The sequence below is a fragment of the Sorex araneus genome, chromosome 5, assembly GCF_027595985.1.
Source record: "Sorex araneus isolate mSorAra2 chromosome 5, mSorAra2.pri, whole genome shotgun sequence".
In the NCBI taxonomy this organism is placed as follows: Eukaryota; Metazoa; Chordata; class Mammalia; order Eulipotyphla; family Soricidae; genus Sorex; species Sorex araneus.
This window is the reverse complement of record NC_073306.1, coordinates 64,226,836-64,253,735: the sequence shown is the minus strand read 5'-3', so window position 1 is coordinate 64,253,735 and position 26,900 is coordinate 64,226,836. Positions and strand designations below refer to the sequence as shown.

General features: G+C 39.7%; 1 protein-coding gene across 1 annotated transcript in view; it reads right to left on the bottom strand.

The window, feature by feature from the left end:
- Positions 1-26,519, bottom strand: part of ACADM (acyl-CoA dehydrogenase medium chain) — a 29,262-nt gene extending 2,743 nt beyond the window's left edge. Inside the window, exons 1-11 of the mRNA XM_004603339.2 lie at positions 26,377-26,519; positions 20,654-20,741; positions 17,724-17,821; positions 17,534-17,603; positions 16,496-16,596; positions 14,829-14,909; positions 11,585-11,715; positions 8,950-9,058; positions 8,033-8,173; positions 7,444-7,539; positions 477-725 (exon numbers count right to left, since the gene is read on the bottom strand). Coding sequence (XP_004603396.1) covers positions 477-725; positions 7,444-7,539; positions 8,033-8,173; positions 8,950-9,058; positions 11,585-11,715; positions 14,829-14,909; positions 16,496-16,596; positions 17,534-17,603; positions 17,724-17,821; positions 20,654-20,741; positions 26,377-26,406 — 1,194 coding nt within the window. The 5' untranslated portion in view covers positions 26,407-26,519. The remainder of the gene's footprint in view (positions 1-476; positions 726-7,443; positions 7,540-8,032; positions 8,174-8,949; positions 9,059-11,584; positions 11,716-14,828; positions 14,910-16,495; positions 16,597-17,533; positions 17,604-17,723; positions 17,822-20,653; positions 20,742-26,376) is intronic.
- Between the last annotated feature and the right edge of the window lie 381 nt (positions 26,520-26,900).

The following is a 26,900-nucleotide window of genomic DNA, read 5'->3' as shown; positions in this document are numbered from 1 at the left end:
CAACAGCTACTTATTATTATTAGTGGTATTAAATATCTTAATGATTTTTTAAAAATATATTGTCATTTAAGAGTATCTTATCCAGGGCTGGAGTGATAGCACAGCAGGTAGAGTGTTTGCCCTGCACACGGCTGACCTAGGTTCAATTCCCAGCATCCCATATGATCCCCCAAGCACCGCCAGGAGTACTTCCTGAGTGCAGAGCCAGGAATAACCCCTGAGAATTGCTGGGTGTGACCCAAAAAAAGAGTATCTTATCCTCTTAAAAAATCACGTTGGAACTGGAGCAACAGTACACTGCATAAGGCAATTCCTTCGCACACAGTAAACTGGGTTTGATCCCCAGCATTCCATATGGTCCCCTGAACCTGTGACTCGTGAGAGCAGAGCCAAAAGTAACTACTGAGAATCACCAAGTGTGGCTAAAAAAAAACAAAACACTAAAAGAAGAAAGATCAAGTTATTTTTAACCTTACCTGATAGATCTTGGCATCCCTCATTAGTTTTTCTACAGGATACTCTGTATTAAATCCATTGCCTCCGAAAATCTGCACTGCATCAGTTGCTAACTGATTTGCAATATCTCCAGCATATGCTTTTGCAATAGAGGCATAATAAGTATTTCGACGACCAGAATCAACTTCCCAAGCTGCTCTCTGGTAAGCTAATCTAGCTATTTCAACTTTCATTGCCATTTCAGCCAGCAAAAATGATACCCCTTGGTGCTAGAATTAAAGAGAGAAAAAAAGTTTAAAGTTAACTGTGGGCTCAAACTCCAATTTTACATATTTACTACATTTAGTAACATAGTCCTCTCATTGCTTTAGAATGTGACGAGTTGGGTTAGAGAGATAATGCTGGAAGTACTGACTTGCATGTAAACTGGTTCAAATCCCAAGGCACTGCTTCTGGTCCCCTGAGCACTGCCAGGGGTCACTACTGAGCAGAGAGCCAGGAACAGCCACTGAGGATACCTGGGTATGACCCAATACCTCCCAACCCTGCCCCACCAAAATTGAGTGTGGTAAATTGTTGAGGATTAGAATGCTAAGGTTTTTTTCCTAAGAGATGGGGGTGGAGGGTGGGGAAGGGTGGCACCCCAAGGCCAAGTGCTCACAGGGTAGTTCAGAGTCATTCCTGCTAATACGTGGCCAACCAGGTCAGAAGGTTCCTTCTGGTATCCAGCAATGCAGGGCTGATCAGGCGCAGTGCTATGAGAGTGGCCGGGGTTAAAGTCAAGGGCATGCAGTACTGGGGATTCAACTCAGCATCTTAGGCATGCAAGGCACATGCCCTTGACCCTTGAGCCAATCGTTGCAGAGACCTCATGTTTTTATTAAAAAATTTATATTTTTTTGATTACCTGAGGTTTTGTGATTTACAATACTGTTAATAATGGTTTCCTCACGCACACAATTCCAACATTACACCCACTAACAGTGTTCTCACCTCCCTTTCTCAAGTACCCCAAGGCCTCTCCTTTATAATGCCCCTACTCCCTTCCCCCGACACACACTCAGTTGTGTGTGGATCAGTCTCTCATGGTGTTGCCATTGGCCTTTGGTGCTACCTTATTGTAAAAATTTAGGTTTCACATGAGAGAAATCATTCTGTAGCTTCCCTTTCTTTCTGACTGACTTCACTCAGCATGATGTCCTCTAGTTCCATCCAGGTTGCTGCAAAACTACATGATTTAGTCCTTCCTTAGAGTTGCATAGTATTCCACTGTGTAATACATATTTCAGAGTCATACTTATTAAATAAGGTATTAATAACCAATGTGAGTAACTCCAATGTCAAACAAGGAGGGTAAAATTCTCCTCTCTTCTGCCTGCCTAAATAATGCCTATTCTTCCATGTCAAAAATTCAGGTTTTTTCCTTGGTTTATTTCAGATTTCACTTTAGTTCTGAGTTGGTAATACTACCACCAGTTCAAACTTTTAAGTTTTCTTCTTAGTTCTCTTATTATCCCTATACTCTTCCACCCTAATTTCCCTTCCTGAGAAAACCAAGTTACCAGTTATTTTATTTTATTTTTTATTTATTTATTTTTTTAATTCTTTTATTAATTCACCATGTGGAAAGTTACAAAGCATTCAAGTTAAAGACTCAGTTATACAATGCTCAAACACCCATCCTTTCACCAGTGCACATATTCCACCACCAAGAATCACGATATACCTCCCCCCTTCCCCCCACCTCCCCAGCCCCCCACCCCGCATGTGTAACTGGTAAATTTCACTTTACTTTCACTTTACTTTGATTACATTCAATATTTAAACAAAAAAATTCACTATTATTGATTTGGAGTTTCTCCCCCCTAAAGTCGATCTGCTGAAAAGAAAGAATTTGGTAATTTGTTTTCCATTGCTGAGAATGAAGAGATATGAAGTCAGGAGGCCACACTAGCTGCAGCATAGTTTTGGATTTCTGTATTTTAGTATCTAGTAATTAAGTCCAGAGAAATGTCTGCCAGGAATCGCAACACTGTAAGCTTGTACCTCTCAGCTACTTTATATTCCACATATGAGTGCGATCTTTCTATGTCTGTCTCTTTCTTTCTGACTCATTTCACTCAGCATGATACTTTCCATGTCGATCCACTTATATGAAAATTTCATGACTTCATGTTTTCTGACAGCTAGGTAGTATTCCATTGTGTAAATATACCAGAGTTTCTTTAGCCAATCATCTGTTTTCGGGCACTCTGGTTTTTTCCATATTGTGGCTATTGTAGACAGAGCGGCAATGAACATGGAAATGCAGATGTCATCTCTACTATACCTTTTTGCCTCTCCGGGATATATTCCCAGGAGTGGTATTGCTGGGTCAAATCAAATATATGATCATCTAATCTTTGATAAGGGAGCAAGAAATGTGAAGTGGAGCAAGGAAAGCATGTTTAACAAATTGTGCTGGCAAAACTGGACAGCTACATGCAAAAAAATGGGCTTAGACCTCCATCTATCACCATGTACAAAAATCAGATCAAAATGGATTAAAGACCTCAACATCAGACCAGAATCCCTAAGGTACATTGAAGATAAGGTCGGCAAAGCCCTCCACGACATTGAAGCCAAAGGTATCTTCAAAGCTGACACGCCACTGGCCAAGCAGGTGAAAATAAAGATAAATAAATGGGACTATCTCAAACTAAGAAGCTTCTGCAACTCAAAAGAAACAGTGACCAAAATACAAAGACAATCTACAGAATGGGAAAGGATATTTATGCAGTACCCATCTGATAAAGGGTTGATAACAAGGGTATACAATGCACTGGTTGAACTCCACAAGAAGAAAACTGCCAACCCAATCAAAAAATGGGGTGATGAAATGAACAGAAACTTTTCCAAAGAAGAAATCCGAATGGCTGAGAGGCACATGAGAAAATGTTCAACATCACTAATTATCAGGGAGATGCAGATCAAAACAACAATGAGTTATCATCTCACACCACAGAGACTGGCCCACATCCCAAAACACAAAAGGTACCAGTTATTTTAATCCTCCCAGAGCTACTATGTAGAGAGAAAAATATATCATATATGGATAGTCTCTCCTTTTCTTTTTTTTTTCTCCTGCCCCCCAAACATATTTCTTCATAATTATTTTTTTCTTTTTGGGTCACACCCGGCGATACACAGAGGTCACTCCTGGCTCTGCACTCAGGAATTACCCTTGGCGGTGCTCAGGAGACCATATGGGATGCTGGGAATCGAACCCAGAGTCTCTCCTTTTCTTAGGAAGGATAGTTGCTAAAGTTCATTCTTCCACCTGTCCCATAGTCATACTACATTAACAACTAATTCACTTCTATATGAAAACAGGTATGTGATATGTTGCATATTTCCTACTATAAGATGTGAAATGGTTTTAAATTATTTAAATGTTAACAATGTTAACTTCAAGTATACAAATATTAGGACATACCTAAATTATATGTGTCTTTGTTTTGAGGGTTTTTTTTGGGGCGGGAGCTGTGGGGTGGTTAGTTTAGGCCACACTCAGCGGTGCTCAGGGGATATTCCTGGCTCTGCACTAAAGAACCACTCTGGGAGAGAACGAAAGGGAATACCCTGCCATAGTGGCAGTTTGGGGTGGGGGGAGACGGGACTGGGGAGGGTGGGAGGGATGCTGGGCTTACTGGTGGTGGAGAATGGGCACTGGTGAAGGGATGGGTTCTCGAACTTTGTATGGGGGAAACATGACACAAAAATGTATAAATCTGTAACTGTACCCTCACGGTGATTCACTAATTAAAAATAAAAAATAAAAATTAAAAAAAAAAAGAACCACTACGGGTGGGCTCAGGGGACCATATGGAATGCCAGGGATAGAACCCAGGTAAGCTGTATGCAGAGCAATGCCTTACCTACTCTACTAGCTCTCTGGCCCCAAAGTTTTATGTGTATTATAAGGAATGAGAATCTCCCGAATTTGTAATTTATAGAATATACTCTAGCAGAGTGAGGAGCTGCAAAGATCACATGAGTAGTGGAGCACCTGGCAACCCACTATTTTACCTATTAATTTAAAATCCAGGACTGGAGAGATAGTATAAGGGTTAAGGTGCTTGCCTTGCATGCAACTGACTGTTTTGATTTCTGGCACCACATAGTCACTCCATCAAAATGCCAGGAGTGACCCCAGAGCATAGAGCCAGGAGTAGCCCCTCGCACCACTGGGTGTGGCTCACCCCCATCCCTCAAAAAAATACAGATAGTCAGCAATTTTTCCTTTCCCCTACCCCCCTTTTTCTTGGCCACAGCTACAGTACTTAGAGGCCATTCCTGGTTCTGTGCTCAAGAGAGACTCCTGGTAGTACTCAGGGGACCATATATGGTGCCAGGATTCAAACCAGGGTCAAGGTCAAAGCAGCCACATGCAAGGCAAGTACCGTACCTCCCGCACTAACCCTCCAGTCCGAACCAGCATTTTGCATGGTAATGAAAGGGAAGGAAAATTTTAGGATATAAAATGACAAAAGACTTGTACTTTGAAAATTGTAAGCAAAGACTAAGACTTTTCTATGCTTAATAATAAACGGCTATAATATCCTGGTTCAAGTGCTAATTCAGAAAATGACTGTCAAGGAGTCCAAAGGAAAAAGAACTTAGGGTCTGAAAGAATAGCTCAAAAGGTTAGTGTGCATGCTCTGAGTGTGATCCCTGACATGACAAGGGCCTCTGTGCATGGCACAGAAAAAACCCTGAGGTGGATATGGTCCTAAAACAAACAAAACAAAAAGGGAACAACAACAACAACAAATTCCTATTAAGTTGTAAATGGCCAAGAATTATCACTACTTGGTGAGAAGGACTTGGATAAGAGATCTGAACAGGAGAATTACTCTGTTTATAATAATGCTAAACCAATAGTTATATTTTCAACAGATATTATGCTAATCTATTTGTATACATGTATAGTTCTGCAACATAAATGAACTAATATATACCCTCTTTTTGTCAAAAGAAAAACTTGATTTTTTTTTTCTCTCTAAAAAGGAACCCTGAGTACAGAGTCCAGAGTAAGTTCTGAGCATACCCCGGTGTGACCCAGAACACAAAAGCAAACAGAAAAAAATAGGAACTGCTCAAGGGAAAACTGTATCACTGTCATCCCGTTGTTCGTCGATTTATGTTCATTGATTTACTCAAGCGGGCGCCAGTAACATCTCTATTCCTCTCAGCCCTGTGATTTTAGCAGGGCTTACTCTCCTTACTCGTCTTCCCCAACAATTGGAAGCTCTTTCATGGTCAAGGGAATGAGACCTATCTTTACTGTTTTCGGCATATCGAATATGCCACAGGTAGCTTGCCAGACTCTACCCGTGTGGGCGGGATACTCTCGGTAGCTTGTTGGGCTCTCTAAGAAGTATGTGATGTGTATTTGATTTGTTGCCTACTGTTTGAACTCCATCAAATATGGTGTGATAATTATGGAAAATGGGTAGGAAGTGTCTTATAATGTCTGGAAAGCGGCCTGGAGCGTGGCAGCGGTTGGGTAGTGGAGGTCGGCTGCTGGGGCTGGGTCCCTAGGAGCGGGAAGGGTTCTCACGGGCCCCCATCTGGGGCTCCCCGAGTGAAAACAGCCTGGCGACAAGTCCGGGAAAACAGGATTAGCTTTTAAAAAATTTTTCAGTTCAAACCAGGGACTGTTTAGGTCATGCTGGACTGAACTTGTGCCTCCTGTTTACAGAGCATGTGCTCCAGCCCTTTGAGCAACCTCCCAGGCTCTTCAAGGGCATGAACAGAAATCCCCAAGTGTCTTCAGGGAGGAATTCAAATCCTGATTGAAAAATGACACCAAAAAGGGAAAACAAAAATCAGGGTGAGATTTGAATTCATTGAGATAGGAACTAGAATTTTAATAAACACACAGAATGGGAACATGCAAACAAGGCAAAGGTTCAAACAGAGTCCCTGCATATAAGAGTTTTTCTTTCCAAAGTCTTGGTTCATGGCAAAGAAAAGCAACAAAAAAAAAGCCTCTCTCTTAGGGGCTGGGGAACACCTATGAATGTATCAAAAACAGACAGAAGCAATTCAACAAAACAGAATCTTGGGCCAGAGAAATAATACTGCAGGTAGGGAGCTTGCCTTGCACATGGCCAAACAGTTTTGATCCCCAGCATCCCACATGGTCCCCTAAGTCCACCAGGAATGATCCTGGGCACAGAGCGAGGAGTAATCCCTGAGCACTGCCTGGAGTAGCCCAAAATTCAACAATAGAGAGAAAGAAAAAAAGAGAAACAATATCTTTCATAGATGAACTTAAAAGAAATTAGGAGGGGCTGGAGTGATAGCACAGTGAGTGGGACGTTTGCCTTGCACAGGGCCGACCCAGGTTTGATTCCCAGCATCCCATATGGTCCCCTAAGCACCAACAGGAGTAATTCCTGGGTGCAGAACCAGGAGTGACCCCTGTGCATTGCCAGGTGTGACTCAAAAAGAAAAAAAAAAGAAATTAGGAAATAATTGGTATAAAAAAGGAAAAACAATAGATCTGAAGGATTTCCTAAGAATTTGAAACAGAGGGGGAAAAACCTGATGGTAATTATAAATAAAGTTTGTTTTTATGCTTTGTTTTGTTTTGGGGCTATAACCAGTGGTGCTAGGGGTGGTACCTACCTCCCTACATGGACCATGCAGTACCAGGGACTAAACTCAGTCCATTCAGCAATCTCTGCAACCCACAAATGAAGTATTTTTATATAAATTAGGAAGCTAGAAGGGACTCAATAAGTTGTTCTTCGTAATTTACTTAACTCTCTGCGTGAACAATAGTGGCAACGTCTACAGAAAATCTATTCTTCCTAAAACAGCATATTTTCTTCTTGCTATAAAAGCAGAAATACAAGTCTATACTTTAAAAATAATTTAAAACTAAACGAAAATGGATATCTTTATATTTCAATAAAGCAAGTATAGCATTAAAGTTACCTCTACAAGCAGCTTTCCAAAAGTTTTCCTGTCCAGGGCATACTTGGTGGCTTCATCCAAAGCTCTCTGTCCAAGTCCCACTGCACCAGCTGCAACCTAGTATTTTAACATAAATCGAAACATGTCATCGATAAGACACAGAAATGGGAATCCGCCTAATTTAAGAACTTAAATCTTAAGGAAACAAAGAAATGAGTGCATGAATATTGCAATTTGTTATTTATGAATAAAGGTTAGAAAGATATTTGTTAAAGAGGTTATAGACAAGTTATCACTTGTCAATAAGGGAAATTTACATAGAAAAATTATTCTTAGTGAAGAAAAGGGAATCAAGATATTAAAAGAAGGAATAATTGAACAAAGTATGAACCGTGTCTAAATCTACCAGTAATTATAGAAATTCTGTTTTGACTAAAATAATTTCTATAAACAGGCAACAAGAGTTATGGAACTCTAGAAAACAAAGGAAGGTAATAATTACTTCATCTTTTTTAAAAAATTAAGTATTTAAAAATAAATAAGAAGCACAATATTAAAACTATTATATAAATAAAATGTCCATAAGGGTATTAAGTCTATCATTACTTACCGGAGGTCTGGTTTTATCAAAAGCTCCCATTGCAATTTTGAAACCAGCTCCCTCACCAATTAAAACATTTTCTTTAGGCACTCTCACATCTTCAAATACAATTCCTCTTGTATCGGAACATCGCTGGCCCATATTTAATTCCTAGTAAGGAAAATTATATATATTAGGAAGGAGTTTTTTTTACCTAGATTTTTTTCCCTCTTTGATAGTGAGAGGGAACAACTCAGGGCCTCATATACGCAAGGCATGTGCTTTACCACTGAATCACACCCTCAAGACCACAAATTTTAATTTTAACCTGTTAATAGCTTTCTGCAATTGTCTAAAACAGGAATTGATAAATTATGATCTGAAATATCTGCTTTGTTACGAAAAACTCTATAAACATATACTCACTTCCATTCATTTTACATAAAAAGTCATGGTTACTTTCTTGCTACAATGGCAAAATAGCAGAACCATTTTCACATGTCCCTCAAAGTCTAAACTATTTATAATCAGAATCTTTACCAAATTTGCTAAACCTATCTTAAATATCATTTCACAAATTTTAAAATCAATATCAACTTATAGGTCTACAAATACTACCTATACAGACAAATTCTATGTTTGAAGCTAATTTTTACTGTCAGGAAAAATACTTAGCAAATATAATCTGATTTGGGAAATTTATTTTAGTTTTAAGTCGTAGAAAAACAAAGCAATAGTAAAGTAAAGGCTGAATTTGTTCCTCACCCAATAACTATTAAACATCTTAAGCAATATGTAGGCCATTTCACCTAATAGCACTAAAACACTGCTTTATTTTTATTCTAATTTAATATAAACAATGTTTTCAATAAAGAAAACAAACAGAAATTTTGAAATAAATAACTTAAAATTTTTTGAGTTCTTAACTACTGAAAAACACACAGTACCTTTCTTCCTATCTGTATTCCTGGGGAATCCGCTTCCACAATAAATCCAGTAAAAGCCTTACTAGCAGGCACTTTAGGATCTGGTTCAGAACGAGCCAATAAAAAGTACCTTATATAAACAGACATAAATACACATGAATATAAAGATAAGGACAATAGTAGGTAACACATGGCGACCAGTCAGTCCTTCCAATAATCCCAATTATTACTAACCCCATTTAATAGATAAGAAAATGAAGAGTAAGAGAGATTGAAAAGCTTATCCAATTCACCTGCTTATGATTTGGCAATGTTTGTACTTCAGCAGTAACCATAGGTCTCATTCCCATGACCCTGAAAGAGCCTCCAATCATTGGGAAAGACGAGTAAGGAAAGGCTACTAAAATCTCAGGGCTGAGTGTAATAGAGATGTTACTGGTGCCCGCTCGAGTAAATTGACGAACAAAGGGATGACAGTGACAGTCATACAGTGACAGTACTTCAATCCAGGCCTACTGTTCTGGAGGTAAGCAGTGCTAAGAGGGTCCAGGGTTACTCCCAGGAGATTCTACCTGACCATGTAGGTTCACTATTCAAGGCAGCAAGTGCTGCTACCAGACATGAAATACAGCCTTGGCACCTATTCCCAAGCCCTAGATCTGCTTCTTTACAGATAAGCTACTTGAGGTTTTTGGTAACGTGAATTGTAAGAAAAAAATGTCTCATATAAAGACATGTCAAATTTTAAAAAATTGTTTTTATTTTTCTATCTTAAGATTAATATTATTTCTGGAGGATAAACTAATAGAGTGCTGTTGTGAAAAGAAATAATGTGAGATAGAGGTCACTATGTGCTGACTACTATCTTTATTATAATACAGTAGACAATGAGAAAAATTATTGTTTCTATAAGAGTTCAAGTATAAATGTTTGCTGGTTTTTTCCTCCCAAAGATTTTTTTTCCAGAAATATTTTAAAATAGGGACTGGAGCGACAACACAGCAGGTAGGGCATTTGCCTTGCATACGGCCAACCCGGGTTTGATTCCCAGCATCCCATGTGGTCCCCTGAGCTCCGCCAGGAGTGATTCCTGAGTGCAAAGCCAGGAATAACACCCCTGAACATCACTGGGTGTGACCCAAAAAGAAAAAAAAATATTTAAAATAATATATGAAGAAAATAGGCCAAATGCTCTGTATAATTTGGTATAAGATAATTGGGGTGGGGGGTGAAGGTTAGGCCACCCCCTGTGGTGCTTAGGGCTTACTCCTGGTTCTGCACTCAAGAACTGCTTCTGTGGACCTGGGGGACCATATGGGGTGAGGGATCAATCCCAGTTGGCCATATGCAAAGTAAACATTCTATCCACTGTACTACTACTCTGACCTCAGTGTAGGATAATTATTTATTTATTTATTTATTTATTTATTTATTTTTAATTTTTTGTTTTTGGGCAAGGCAAACACCCTATTCGCTGTGCTATCACTCCAGCCCCAAGGATAATTTTTAAAAGATCTTAAATGACATATATTTTCTGTGTTTAAAATTAGCAAGTCATGCTTAAGATAAATAAATGATCACTACTCTAGTTTTACTTAACTAATTTCTTACTACCAGAAAAAAAGTTCTACTTAAAATTATGAAGAGGTCTTAAAATTAACAAAAATTCTAACTGAATTATTAGATCTTCTCAAATGGTTACATTTTAATGGTTTCTTCCCTTTTTTACTACTTGCTAATAGTATAATGACTCATCTAAAGACAATGTTATTCCTGGGAATAAAGCTTTACTTGCCAGAAAACTACACTGCAGACCACATACACATCAAATAAGAAGTTTCACAGATGAGGAAAGAGAGTTCATTATTCCAATCACCAGAAAATCCTTCTATGGAGTCTCAGTATATTTGTAGTTTTGGTTAAATGCATTATATTCTACAAAAAATACAGGAGCACTATTGCTGAAAACCTTCTCTTGCCCTATTTCCTATTAGAGCTGTCTTCTAGTTCTCACTTACTAAATCTAAACTGGATTTCCTGAAGCAAATGTAAAAAGTCTGCATTTTCTTCAGTGTGACATTATTTCAAGGTAAGCAAATTTAATCTCTTTACTCTTCACAGGACCTGTTACCTAGGTTATTCCTAACATAAGACATATAATTGTTTCTGAATGTATTCCATGTTGTCAATACATGTTCTAAAATGTGTTGCCGGGGGCCAGGAATGTAAACTGTTTGTTGACTACATGTATTTGAGGCCCTAGGTTTGATCCCTAAGACCACAAAACAAAAACACACAATTCCCCACATCTTCTTCCTCAGGCTCTGATAATCAAAAATTAAATAAAAGCCTTAAAATGTGTTACCAATAACTATTACCATTTTTTCTTCAGCTTTATGCTGTAGTTTGATGATCTAATACTTCAACATAAAATTACATCATCTTCTTATAGGCTGTACTTCAACATCACTGCTGCCTAATTCTTGCTGCCTTAGTGACCCCTGTAATCTCTCTTGTAATCTCCCAAATCACTACTGATAATCTTTCATCAACCTTGAGTTCCATAAATACTTGAGAGGTGAGGGTTTATGAATAAAGAAAAATAAAGGAAGAGATCCTGAATGTAAAGGGAGAAGAGAAATGTTCAATAACAAACCAATTGGCTTTTCCTCCGTTGGTTATCCACATCTTCTGACCATTAATAATATACTCATCTCCTTTCTTTGTTGCTGTGGTCTTTATACCAGCTACATCAGAGCCTGCCCCAGGTTCCGTAACACAGTAGGCCTTGAAAATGAGGGGGAAGATAAAATGTAATAAGTTATGAATAGTTAGAAGAAGAGTACTTATAGTTACTTATGAAAATTATTTATTTATGGTTTTGGGGTCTAGCCCCTAAGCATCACCAGGTGTGACCCAAATCTACCAGACCCCACCCACCACAAATATTCTTGAGTTAAAAAAAATATATTGTTCAATTATAAAAACATTTAATGTATAAATTGCAATGCGATGCAGGGTGTTAATGAACCTTCTAAAATGCATATGTTAGAAGAACAACTTAGTTGAAGAAACAAATTAAATTCAATGTCAGACGTATACTTATTCCTTTAAACACTGAATGTCAACCATGTACTAGGTTATGAACAAGGAGATAAGAAAACCAGAGAAGAAGACATCACAATTTAACAAGGGAGAGGTAGAGATGGTTTATGCAAGGCAAATTAGAGACCTAAGTTCAATCCCTATAACTGTATTTGGTCCCCTTAGCACTGCCATGAGTGACCCCTGAGTTAAAAACCAGGAGAAGATCCTGAGCATCCCCAACTCCAAATAAAAACAAAAAGTAAACCAACCAACTTAACAAGAGAGATGACATATGTCTAGTTATTACAATCATCCACAAAGAACTGAATGTTCCTTTTTTAGGATTTTTAGGTGACACCTGGTGGAACCCAGGGGCTATTCCTGGCTTTGTGGTAGGAGACTGCTCCAGGCAATGCTCAGAGGACCATGAAATGGGGATCAAAGCATGTGCTCCAGCCCACTGAGCTGTATCTCAAGCTACACAATGAACTTAGGAGACAAACTTGGCTTTGAAGATTGCAGTAAAAGCTTTCCAGAGGTAATACTTAATGTAAGTCTCAAAAAAGGAAAAGAAATTCTGTGGGGGTAGGGTAATGGACGACTGTGTATTTCAGGCAGAAATGATCATGTATGTTATGATCCAGAGTAGGATTATAAATATTTGCAATATAAAGGTTCCCAAGATCCACAACATCAAACTCTATGTAAGTAAATGGAAGTGAATCTGTAAACAAAAGAACCACATTTTTACACTAGGAAAGAAAATATGGCTGAAATGAAAAGTCCCACTAAATGAAGGAAATTGTCCAATATATATCTGACAAGGGTTAATATCCAAGACCATACAAAGTACTCATCAACTCAACAGCAAAAGAAACAAATTCCATCCAAAAATGTAGAGGAGCCTGGGAGTTAAAGGGGTTAGGGTGCATGCATTATACACAACTGATGCTGATTCAATTTCTTAAATTGAATCCCATCCCCAAGTATAGTCCTAGAGACCCCCCTAAACAGTGCGAGGCAGACCCTGGTGGTATTAGGCATCACATCTTCAGAACCTTGCCCAGACTCAGACCTTGACACTGAACTGTCAGCTGCTAGGCCAAAAATCACTGGGGACAGCCCCCAGGTTCTCTGAACACTTCTGGGAGGCACCTCTACCTCCCACCATGTAGGGGAAAGCAGATGAACGAAAATTTTCTTATAGAAATACAGATGGCCAAAAGGCATATGAATCAAAGTGCTCATCACCACTTATTATCAGGGATATACAAGTCAAAATACAGCAAGATATCATCTTCCACCAGTGAAAATGGCCGATATAAAAAGGAAGCAATCACTGTTGATGGGAATGTCACCCGATTCAGTCTTTATGGAAATCAAATGGAGGTGTCTTGAAATTGAAAAGCTGAACTTCTATATGATCCAGTGACTGCACTCTTTTGGCATCTGTCCTAAGAATCCTAAAATCACTAACACAGATATGCATACACATGTTCACTGCAGTGCTATTTAAAATAGTCAAGATCCAGAAGCAACTTAAATGTCTAACGCCAACAGAGTGGACAAAAATTGTGAGCCGTGGTTTAAGTGTATGTATGCTCAACAGAATACTAATAAAGGGGGATATGCTAGGTGAAATAATCCAGGGGGAGAAGGGCAAATACCAGATGTTCACGCTTATATGGGATATATAAAGAAATGATGCAAGGGAATAGCCATTATCCAATGATAACAAACTCGGGAACCTGACTATGGAACTAAGGTTACCTAGTGGGGATGAGAGGAGAGTTGGGGAACAGGTGAATGAAGTGACATAAAGAAGGATATTGATGGAGAGTCCTCAACACTCTGGTGGTGGGTAGTATAGTAATTTTGTACACAAAAAGCATCAATAGTAACATTATATATACACACACATATACATATAACATACAAAATATGTATGGTAGGTAACTGCATGCTTTCATTTCACTTCTAAAGGTGTCAATAATAATTATGTGTGTAGGGACTGGAGATATAATAAATCGGGTAAGACACTTGTCTTGTACATCACTGGCCTGCATAACGGTATAGATAAATCCTAATAGTTGCATCCATTTTTTCCTGTGCTTATTTATTTATATATTTTTGTTGTTTGAGGAAATACTCGACAGTGCTCAGGGCTTACTCAGTCATCACTCCCAGTGAGCTTGGGAGACCATATAGGGTGCCGGTGACTGAACCCAGGTCTGCTGTGTGCAGGACCCTACTCACTGTAATTTTTCTCCAGCCCCTACTTATTTATTTTTGAATTGTGGGCCACACCCAGAAGTATTCAGAACTTACTCTTCAAGGATCACTTCTGGTAGCTCTTGGGGAACCAGGAGGTACTGGGGATCAAACCTGGGTCAACCACATGCAAGGCAAGTGCTGCCTCCTATACTATGTCTCTGGCCTCCTCCTGCATTGGTTTTTAGATTTTTCGTTGTAGAGCCAGGAAGAAACCCCTACATATTCAAGGCATACAGTCTACTATGGAATTGAACCCTCAGCCCTGTATTTTTTTATCTTGGGGGAGAGAGTTTGTTTGGCCCAAACTCAGTGCTCAGGGGCTACTACTGGTAGTGCTCAAGGAATCACATGTGGCATGCAGATTAAATCAGATTCAGCTGCATGCAAGGAAAGTGACTCTGAAGCTAGAATGATGTAGATACTATGAGTGTGTATGCATTATACATATACATAACTGCTAAAAAGTTGTTTGATATATTTCAACTACTTTTAAAAACTTTAAATGAGTGTGAAATCAAGCAGTATCTGCACATACTCACACACATCAATGGTGCCTCAGTCATTCTTCCCAAATACTTCTTTTTTTGTTGATCATTTCCAGCAATAATGACAGGCATTTGCTACCAAAGAAAAAAGATATTTTTACTGTCATCACTGTCATCCCATTGCTCATCGATTTGCTGGAGCGGGCACCAGTAATGTCTCTATTGTGAGACTTGTTGTTACTGTTTTTGGCATATCGAATATGCCACGGGCTTGTCAGCTTGTCAGGCTTTGCCGTGAGGGCGGGATACTCTCATAAATTGAGATATGCTATTATTGAAAAGAAAATTATATCCTCACCAAGGGATTGGTTCCAAATAATTGTCCTTTATTGTATCTCTAAGGAGTTAAAACCATGCAGAAATATATCTAAACCAAATTATATAAATTACACATAACCTAATTACTTCAATAAAATTATATATATTATATAAAATTCTGGGCTGGAGCAATAGCACAGCGGTTGGGCGTTCGCCTTTCACTCGGCCAACCCGAGTTCGATTCCTCCGCCCCTCTCAGAGAGCCCGGCAAGCTACGAGAGTATCAAGCCCGCACGGCAGAGCCTGGCAAGCTACCCATGCGTATTGGATATGCCAAAAACAGTAACAATAAGTCTCTCAATGAGAGATGTTACTGGTGCCTGCTCGAACAAATCGAGGAGCAATGGGATGACAGTGACAGTGATATAAAATTCTACTACAGCAAAATGCACTAGTAAATAAATTTAGGATAAATGAAATTGTGTGTTTGGTCGAGCATCCTAAACACTGCCCACCAAATGTCAGCAATGCCAACAGTGGTGGCAAGACATCTAAATCATTCTCCTGGGTGTGGTTTCTTGGCTTTGTCCTTACTGAAGAATAACCATAGAAGAGTAAGCCAAAATATAATTTTACAACCAGAACAGGAAGCCTACAAAGTACCAGACATGATATGATTAGAATACTCAGACCAGACTGATTAAGTCTTGAAACATGACCTCAAGGCTTCATTGCAGAATCATGTGTTCCTTTTAAAAACAGATTTGTGTTAAACTAACCTACCTAAGTAGCAGTAAGTTTTCCACATCAGTTCAGATAGATAATTCTTTGTTAAACTAACCTACCTAAGTAGCAGGCTGGAGCGATAGCACAGCGGTAGGGTGTTCGCCTTTCACGCGGCCGACCCATGTTTGATTTCTCCGCCCCTCTCGGAGAGCCCGGCAAGCTCTACTGCACAGCAAAGCCTGGCAAGCTACCCGTGGCATATTGGATGTACCAAAAACAGTAACAAATAAGTCTCACAATCGAGAGACGTTACTGGTGCCCACTGGAATAAATCAATGAGCAACGTGATGACAGTGACAGTGACAGTGATCTAAGTAGCAATAAGTTTTCCGCATCAATTCAGTTAGTTAATTTCCTGTTAAACTAACCTACCTAAGTAGCAACAAGTTTTCTGCCTCCGCCTCCATTCAGTTAGTTAATTTCCTGTAAAACTAACCTACCTAAGTAGCAACACGTTTTCCACTTCAGTTCAGTTAATTAATTTTCTGTTAAACTAACCTACCTAAGTAGCACCAAGTTTTCCGCATCAGTTCAGTTAGTTGATTCTCTGTTAAACTAAACTACCTAAGTAGCTTTCTGTTTTCCATATTAGTTCAGTTAATTTCAAAGTAACTTACCCCTAGAGAATTTGCTTCAATAGCAGTCTGAACCCCAGTACATCCATAAGCCAATTCTTCAGTAATTAAACATGCGTCAAAAGTTCCAAGTCCAAGACCTCCTACAATATTTTAATATCCCATTAAAATGTAGAGTATATCTCAAAAGAATCAAAGGTGAGCTACTTAATTATTTTGACTTGTGAATAAATTTCTTTTAAAGGTAAAATTTCAAAAATAGCTATAACATAAAAGATTTTAAAAGTATTCTACCTAGCACAATACCAAGATTATTTTTCCCTGAAATTTTAAACTTAAAAATATTTACTTACTGTTTGTAATCTGTATCTATCTTATTCTACTTGATTTTGGAAAAACTTGATTCAGGGACTGTAGTGACTCTAACTGACCTGGGTTTGATATCAGGGACCCCATATGGTCCCATGATCACCAGCAGGAGTGATCCCTGAGCACAGAGCCAAGAGGAAGCCCTGAACACAGCCAGGTGTGATCCCAAAACAAGAACTAGAACAACTTGATTCAAATCTGTTAAAACTCTGACCCATTCACCCGAGGGAAAAAATAATACTCTTACAGAAAAAAAAAAATGATCTCATAAAATTTAAGATTAAAATACAACAAACAGGGGCTGGAGAGATAGCACAGCGGGTAGGGCGTTTGCCTTGCACTCGGCCGACCGGGTTCAAATCCCAGCATCCCATATGGTCCCCTGAGCACGGCCAGGGGTAATTCCTGAGTGCAGCCAGGAGTAACCCCTGTGCATCGCCAGCTGTGACCCAAAAAGCAAAAAACAAACAAACAAACAAACAAACAAATCTGTTTGTTTAGATTAACAGATTAACTTGTTTAAAACAAGTTAAGTTTGGATCAGAGCATAAGGAAGGAAAAATTCCTATAAGTACTGAGTACAAAGCTTCTAAATATAGGCAAATAGTGAACCGAAACAAAAGTCAAAAGCTATTTAGCAGCAACTGAACTAGTTTTACAACACTCTTGTTCATATGCCTTTTAGGATTAGAAAATCTGAAGATAGCTTACCACAGCTCTCTGGAATGTGTGTATTCATTAAACCAAGTTCCCAGGCTCTTTTAATTAGGGGGACAGGATACTAAAAAGATTTTTTGAAAAAAGAAAAGAAAAATGCCATTATGCTTAGAATATACCTAGTTGGATTATATAGTCCTGTGAAAGTCTAACAGTTTTCTACCCTTAAAACAAATATACTTACCTCCCCAGATTTGTCATATTGTGGAGCAACTGGGATTATTTCCTCCCTGGCAAATTTTCGAGCAGTAGCTTGAAATTCTTTCTGCTGTTCAGTAAACTCTAAAGGAAAGTTGTTTAGGGATCATTAGAAGAGGACAATGAGTTGAGGAAAGTATATCAACAGTGTGGTGATTTTATTATTTATGAGATACTAAATCTCTTTAACCCGAAAGTCTAAGGATATAATGTGTTTTCAGACTAATCAAGACTTTGCTATGCAATATAAATTAAATTTAAAATTTATATTATAAATTAATTTACAGTATAACACAAATACCAAAGGTGAATGTAAATATCAAAGGAGGTAGATAAGATTTCCAGTTTTCACAAATAAGCAATAAGCTTGAGTTTCTCCAATTGGGAAGGTAAAAGAAAAAAAATATTTCAACTTATTGCTAGTTCCTAAACAGAATTATCAACTGCTTATTAACCTTGAAGATAACCAGATCCATAAAATACTAAACCAATCTCAAGAATCAATCTAACAAGGAAGATGAGATGTCAGGAAACTAAAAGAAACAATAAAACTTGTTCCAAAATATCATAGAGCAATACCTTAATTTCAATTTTACTCCTCTGCTAAACTCATTTCTTTTATAAATTTTAGAACAAGCAACTAGTAAAACAGGGAAAGTGTTCTCAGAAGATAATAATATAAAATTTTGCTGTTATGTAATAATCAGTCCAAACAATTCAGTGACATAACATGAAGTTGAATTTTTTTTAAATGGTAACTAGGCTGAGGATAAGAGTCAATCATTTGCATTCTTTCAAGCCCATACTCAGTGGGTTTTAATGAGATTTCATCATGCTGGAATGTGAAAAAATAAAACATCAAAGATATCAGATGGGCAGGGAGATATTTTAAAAGGCTAGTGTGTGGTTTTGCACCCACCAGAAAAGGTGTTAGAATTTTACTGTTGAGTCAAAATGTCTAAGATCCCATCTCTTTTTTTTTTTTGCTTTTTGGGTCACACCTGACAATAGCACAGGGGTTACTCCTGGCTCTGCACTCAGGAATTACCCCTGGCCATGCTCAGGGGACCATATGGGATGCTGGGATTTGAACCCGGGTCGGCCGCGTGCAAGGCAAATGCCCTACCCGCTGTGCTATCTCTCCAGCCCCTAAGATCTCATCTCTTAAGGAACCTAAATCCCAGATGAGGAAATAACTTTGTAAGCTTACAGTGAATCAGCACTACAAGTATCAGTTTCACTTCTAAAACTGGGACTGGTCTGAATCAAGGCTGAATGTGGGAGGCAGGGAGAACAGGGAAAGCAGAAATCTATTAGTATTACTTATTTTTTTTAGCATTACTTTTTAATAACCTACTTTGATCCTGTCACTATTTGTTAAAAACTTGACATATAAATTAAATACAAATTAATCTTCAAAAAATTCCAATGTTGTAGCCATTATCACCATTTTATTGACTAAAAACAAAAAAGATACAACTGATGTACATGTTATATTGGGAGACCACTCTTGGTTACTTCTGGCAGTTGCTATTGAGTACATACCTGCACATGATAAAAACAAAATACAAAATACATAGCAATCATGATAAACCAATGCTAATAAATCAAGAAGAGGATCCAGTCCCCAAACTATTATCCTCACATCACTTGGAAATTTTCATTTAATTCTTTTTTTTTTTTTTTTTAATTACCAAGAAGCTAACAATCTTTACAATAAAGGGAGCTAGAGACACGGTACAGCAGGTAAGGCCTTGCGTGAGGCCAACCCAGTTTTAATCCCTGTACCCCATATATTTTATCCTGAGCACTGCCAGGAGTGATCCCTGAAAAAAAAGTCAGAAGCCCTGAGCAGAGTCACATGTGCCCCGCCCCTCAAAACAAGCAAAACAAAACCCCAAAACAAAATAAAAACCAAAAATGATGAACTTTTAACTTTTGAGACTCTTTTGTGGCAAATGTACATTAACAAGCTCAGCTATGTGTTTTGTTATTTTTGTGCTGGGGGATTGATCCCAGGGCCGCTCCTATGCAAAGAATGTACTCCAGCACTTAGCTATATCCCAGGCCCTCCAGTAGCTTTTAAAACATTTTCTGAGAACAAATGAAAGAGGAAATGAGCTTTTAACTTGAAGAAAGGTAACAATTTTGAAGCAAAAAAACAGTTTACACGGTTAAATATGCCAAAGACAAGAAGTTCAACTTCAATTTTTTTTTTTTGTTTCTGTTTTTTCATTTTAGAGTGGGAAGAGACAGAGAGAGAGTTGTGTGTTGGCAGGGTAGAATCTTATTCTTTTCCTTCCAATACTAAATGCTTCCCATTTTCTGGGTCTGATGACGATATTTAGTAGCATTAATCTTGCAGTCAAAACAGGTTTTGGCTTGGGAGGGGGGGAGGGATGTTGGGTTTACTGGTGGTGGAGAATGGGCACTGGTGAGGGGATGGGTTCTCGAACTTTGTATGGGGGAAACATGAGCACAAAGATGTATGGATCTGTAACTGTACCCTCACGATGACTCTCTAATTAAAAATAAACTAATAAAAAAAATACAGCTTTTATGTACCTAATAAGTGTTTAAGGTATTTGTTGCATTCTAACTTCTTAATTGAAGACTGTACATAAATATCACTAAATATGTAAATTATTTTGGGATCTACACTTAAGACAAGGGCACAAATAAATCCATGTTTGCAGTTGACCCAGAAGGGCCTCATAAAAGAAAGGAGATCAGTTGCTAGTGAACAACAGTCAACATATGCAGGTAGTGATCATTTCTGTTAACAGATATTACTGTTTGTTGACAAATATATTTCAGGCAAATACAGATAAGGAGGTGCATATGCTATACATATTACTTACATATGTTCATCTATTTATATTTGTCAAATGTCAAAAGACAAAACAAAACATATACCAAAACTAAATCCCAATCCTGGTTCATGTTTTACAGCAGCTTTTGTGTGTTGCAGTCTCCAATCAAGACGAGAAATATTTCTCAGGACCTGTAAAGAACAATTAAAATAAATTCAACAAACTTAAACTTCAATCAAAAAGATAGCATATACAATTCTAAGTACATCAACTTGTTTGACCATATATATTCAAGAGCATAGTATTTTAAAGTCATGACTTAAATGCCTTCAACTAAAATCTAATTTCCACATGACAACTGGAGAGACAGTAAAAGAGTTAAGGTGATTGCTTTGCATGGAGGCAACTCAGTTTTCATCTCCAGATTATGTGGTCCACTGAGCACAGAGATAGGAGTAGTAGCCCCTGAGCACCACCAAGTATGGTTAACTCGACCCCCCCCATTTAAAAAAATACTTCACATTAGACAATAAGCTGATATTTGAACAACTATAGTGAAAGTATTTTTGTTTTTTTGGGGGGGCAGACCACATCCGTTGGTGATGAGGGGTAATTCGCGCTCTGTACTCAGGAAATACTCCTGGTGGGCTCGGGGAACCGTATGAGATGCCAGGGAAAGAACTTGGGTTGACTGAGTGCAAGGCAAGCATCCTAGACATGGTAATATCTCTCTGGCTCTCAAAGAAATATTTTTTAAAATTTTTTATTAGAGAATCACTGTGATGTACAGTTACAAACTTATGAACTTCTGTGTTTGCATTTCACTCATACAGTAATCGTTTACCCATCCCTCCACTAGTGCCCATTCACCTCCACCAATGAGCCCAGTATCCCTCTCACCACCCCCACCCCATCCCCCACCACCCCACCCTGCCTCTGCAACAGGGCATTCCCTTTTGTTCTCTCTCCTTTTGGACGTTGTAGTTTGCAATAGAGGTATTGGGTGGCCTTCATGTTCAGTCTATAGTCTCTTTCTGAAAGAAATTTTTAAAAAATGAGTCAGGTGATATTTATATTACAAGGGTATGAGGGTTTCAAGACAACAAAGCTAGTGAACCTGGATCTCCCATCTATAAGCTGCAGGCCTTTATTTAGCACAATTGCGAAGGGAAGCAGGAACAACATTGTGCTGAACAATATTGTGCTGTTCAGAATTGCCTAGATCCATCATTTCTGACACCCTGAACTCTGAGTCTCTCAGACATGCTTCCATAAACTTCCTCCAGAAGATCCCATTTTCTAAGATACCTCACTATTTCACAAAACAAATTAGTCTAAAACCACATTTTATATTTCCTGCACTTATCTGGAGTGATAGCACAATGGGTAGGGTTCGATTTCTCCGTCCCTCTTGGAGACCCGGCAAACTTCTGAGAGTATCCTGCCTGCATGGCAGAGCCTGGCAAGCTACCTGTGGCGTATTCGATATGCCAAAAACAGTAACAAGAAGTCTCACAATGGAGACGTTACTGGTGCCCACTGGAGCAAATCGATGAACAACGGGATGACAGTGCTACAGTGCAGTGCAGTGTGTATAACTATTCTCAGAATATTCTAAGCTAGGGGTTAGTTAGCACACTATGGTAGTCACCAGTTCCATAAATAAATAAAATTGTATCAGAACATCGCCTATTGTATTATCTAGTGCTGCTTTAATTGTAGAGCTGGGGCACCAGAGCAACAGTAGAAAGAGTGAGTTCAGCCTGCACACGGCTGAACTAGGTTTGAGGCTGGCATGATATGATCCCCCTCCACGAGTGATTTCTGAGTTCAGAGGCAGGTGTAAGTCCTGACCACTGATGGATGTAACTCCAAAACTAACTGTCCAATACAGACACACACACACACACACACACACACACACACACACACACTGCCCCTTGGCCTCCAACAAATCATACTAGGGTTGGGCAGTTGCCACAGAGATAATACAGTCAATAATGATGGGGCTGGACTGAGTTATTCAGGATGAGCCCATGTAAACTACTCAGCACATGGGCAGGAACATAGGGAGCCATCAAAATGGGCGAGATTTCTCGTGTGTCCTGACTGGTCTGAATGAGGCTGAACATTTTTTCATCTTTTTCTTTTAGCTGCCTTAGTAAACAATTTCATAAATTTCGGTATCCTGAAATTGTCAGTCTTCCTTTTCTCGCAGATCCCAGTTGGCAGATCTTGGTTGTACTTTGTTTGTTTACAGTGTGCAGAAAAGCTTTCAGCTTTGCATGTTCTTCCTGTAATTCCTTTGTTGATGACCTCACTGTATTGAGCCCTTTAGAGTATGAACTGTAGGATGGTAATAAAAGGCGATTTCGGGGCTCTCTACCTTTGTCACAGGTCTGAGAGGACCTGGGCCTCCCATGACATAAATTTCTTTTTCGTTCCTCGTCTCAGCGCCTCCAACTGAACGAACATTCACGCAACACAATAGAGGAGAAAATATTTACTTTTTGCTCTGTCTTCAAAGAATATATAAAAATAATATAATATACACCAAATAAAACCCATTTCAAGTACTACTGACAGATTAATGTACACTAAAGTAATCACTTCCATGCAAAAATGGCTATCAAACTGGGGCAAGTGTGACAGTGCAAAAATGGAGTGGTGCTTTCATGCAGGTTTCCCAGTTCAATCCAAGAGTACTTCGTGGTCCCTCCCCCCACAAAAAAAAAAGCTACAGAGTTTGGAGAGATATAGTTCAAGAGGCTGAGAGGGTGTTTTGCATGCAGAGCACTGCCAAACTTCCTGAGCACTGCTAGGAACCCCCCTAAAGCACAGAACCAGGAATAGCCTGAGTGTTGCTCGGTATAGCTCAAAAACCAAAGAAATAGTAAAAAGCTACAAAACTGAGAACCATATTAGAACCCTCTGATAAGAGATTTATGGTCAGCCAAAATTACTTAATTCATTTCAAAGAATTTTGATAAGAAATTCCTTGATATCTAGGCAATTCTATTAAGTTAGACACTGAAATAATGGTAAAGACCTGGGGCTGGAGCAATAGTACAGTTGTAGGGTGCTTGCCTTGCATGAGGAAGACCCATCTTCAGCACTGTGTATGTTTCCCCAAGCCCTGCCAGGAGAACTCACTGTCAGGAGGGAATCTCACTGGCAGAGACATTGGGGGGGAGGGAACGGAAGGGCGGAAGGGAATTAAACAAAGAAAAGTGAAAATTGAACTTGTCTGTTTTCAAATTTTATTAAAAAGAAACTAATTGTCACTTTTTAGATGACAACTTGAACTTACAGTGAATCACCTACACTGAAAATGAAAATACAGGTTGTCAAATATCTTAATTAATTTTTTGCTTTTTGGGTCACACCTGGTGATGCATAGGAGTTACTCCTGGCTTTGCACTCAGGAATCGCTCCTAGCAGTGGTAAGGGAACCGTATGGGATGCTGGGAATCGAACCCGGGTCGACCATTTGCAAGGCAAATGTCCTATGGGCTGTGCTATCACTCCTGCCCCATTACTTTAAATGATTTCAAAATAAGAAGTTTATCTGAGGAGAAAATGTTATGAAAATTAACATTTCTTCATAACGTTCATTCATTTTATTTTATTTTATTATTCATTACTGTTTTTGTTTTGTTTTGGGATCACACCAGCACTGCTCAGGGCTTCCTCCTGGCTGCACTCAAAAATTCATCCTGGCGGTGCTGGGGGTGTCAGGGAACCCCATGGAATACCAAGGATTGAACACAGGTCACATGCAAGGAAAGCCCCTTGCCTGAAGTAGTATCACTCCAACTCCACCTTTCAACAATTTTATTTGGGGAGTAAAATATGATTTCTTAGCTCCTCATATCCAGTTCTCCTAGACCACACCTATTCTTGTTCAGGTACATGCTTCATATCAATTATGAATTCACTGAATTCCAAGTCAGGTATAGGAATAAGGTACTATATTCCAATTTGCATATAAAAAAAATCCAAGGCTCAGTACAGATGCCTCTCCTATCCTCAACCTGCCCTCCCACCCAATAAAGAACAGCGGTAACTAAGTCCTGGGAAGAAAGGGAATAATATCCAATAATTCTGCATACAAGTGCTGTTTGTTTCGAGGCCACATCCTGCAGTTTACTTCTTTACTTATTCCTGAACTCAGGAATCACAGCCGACAGTGCTCAGGCACCATATGGGGAGACTGGGACAGAAGCCAGGTCTGCTGGCTATGTGGAAGGCTCTTTTCACTGTACTATGTCTTGGCCCCCAGTAATCTTTAATTACATAAAAATGTGAGCTATTTAAAGAGAGATGGCTTCACATTCAAAAATATCAAAAAATTATTTGGAGTTAGACTCATCAAATTTGTGTTTAGACTCCACAGCTAGTTTTGAGAGGTTGGACCAATCACAACTTTTTGTAGTTTCTTTCAAAACCTAGAAAATGGGGCTAAATTCAGTAGTTTATTTACTGAGGTTTAGAGTCTAAATTTAGAGTTCCATGAATATGGGTGTATTATTTTTGGCTCTCTGATCAGAACAATGTAACTCCAAAATCCCAAAAGACACGAAAGTCAAACTCTGCAATACCAGCACAACTAAATTTTTATTGCATAGCTTTTTGCCAAAAAAAATAAATAAACCCATTGATGTTTATCTGGCAGATAAACATCTACTGTTTTATCTGCAGATAAAAACCCAGTTGTTACAATGCATTAACATATACAACAACGTGGGCTATAATGTGGGCTACAATGAATCCTTCACGAGTACTCTAAACTCTACATCTGCTACTTTTCTGACCTAAAGACTTAACTTTAATTCGCACATAAGCGACACTTAGAAAAATGACAGCATCTTGTAAAAAAAATAAATAAAAATAATTTTTAACGTAGATCCTTATATTTCGGGCTGGAGCGATAGCGCAGCGGTAGGGCGTTTGCCTTTCACACGGCCGACCAGTGTTCGATTCCTCCGCCCCTTATCGCGCCCCTAGGGCAGAGCCTGGCAAGCTACCCTGGTATATTGGATATGCCAAACACAGTAACAGTAAGTCTCACAATGAGAGACGTTACTGGTGCCCGCCTGAACAAATCGATGAGCAACGGGATGACAGTGACAGTGATCCTTAAGATTTCAGATAGCTGACTGCATCTGGAAACAAACTGGGACGTTAGAACCAGCAGGCAAAGTTTGAAAGGAAACTTCCTTCCACAGTAGGTTATTCTTAAACGTCTGCCAAGTGCAAACGCCTGCCTGTGTTGCAAAACACATGAAACATATTAAATAACACAAGGAACAGGTACTCCATTTTCCTTCTCCCTGGGGCTCCGCAGATTAGATAAACCCGATTCCGTAACCGATTCGTGTCTCCCCTGCGGAATGACACCGACGTTACGCTCTCCTTTCTCGGGCTGAGGCTAGCGAACCGAGACGGTCGTGCGTCTCTCCGAGAGCTGGGTCGGTTCAACAACACCAGGGCGTGCCCTCGGGCCCGGGCTTGCTTCCTTCACCCCGGACACGAGGTGGGGGAGGCGGGGGAAACCCAAAACTTATATTCTAAAAAGTGGAGGGCAGACGCGGGAAGGATCCGTGAGCGAAGAACTAGGGTGCACTGTGACCCAGAACGAGAGAAAAGGGGGGCCTGGGAGCACTGCAAGTCCGGAACCCCGACCCTCTGCCAGAACTGGGGGGGGGTGACAGGGGTCCGCTCCTCCCCTCAAGGTTTCCCACCGCTCTGCAGAGCCCCGCCTTACGGCCCACACAGCCTCCTCTCCATCCGCCTAGTCCCGCAGGCACCCCCCGCGCTGCTCACCCCGCAGCTTCGCCTGAACGCCACTGCCATCTCGACACCGCAGCTCGGCCCGGGGATCGTCAGCTCAGCCCCACGCACCCCGAGCTTTGACGGAGGCCGCCCCGCTACCGCCGGGCCCCGCCCACTGAGAGGGGCTGGGCGGAGCCAGCCGAGGGGCGGGGACTGGCTGAGCCCGGGTGGGGAGAGGGCGGTGGTGGTGGGGAGACCGAGCTGGCATCACGCATGCTCCGTAACCCCGCCTGCGCGACCGCGTGACCTTGGAAGGGGATTTAAAGCATTCCCAGGGAAGTGCCTGACCCGAAGTGGAGAGAATCAGAGGGAAGTTGTCGGCCTCCAAGCAGGGGGAGGGGCGGAACGGGGCGGGGGTCATACTGGGGACATGGGTGGTGGGAAATGTACTATGGCGGAGGGATGGGTATTCCATATTGTTTAACTCAAATATGAAAGCTTTGTAACTGTAGCTCATGATGATTCAGTAAAAAGATTGAGTTAAAAAAATAGGACACGACACATGATAAACATAA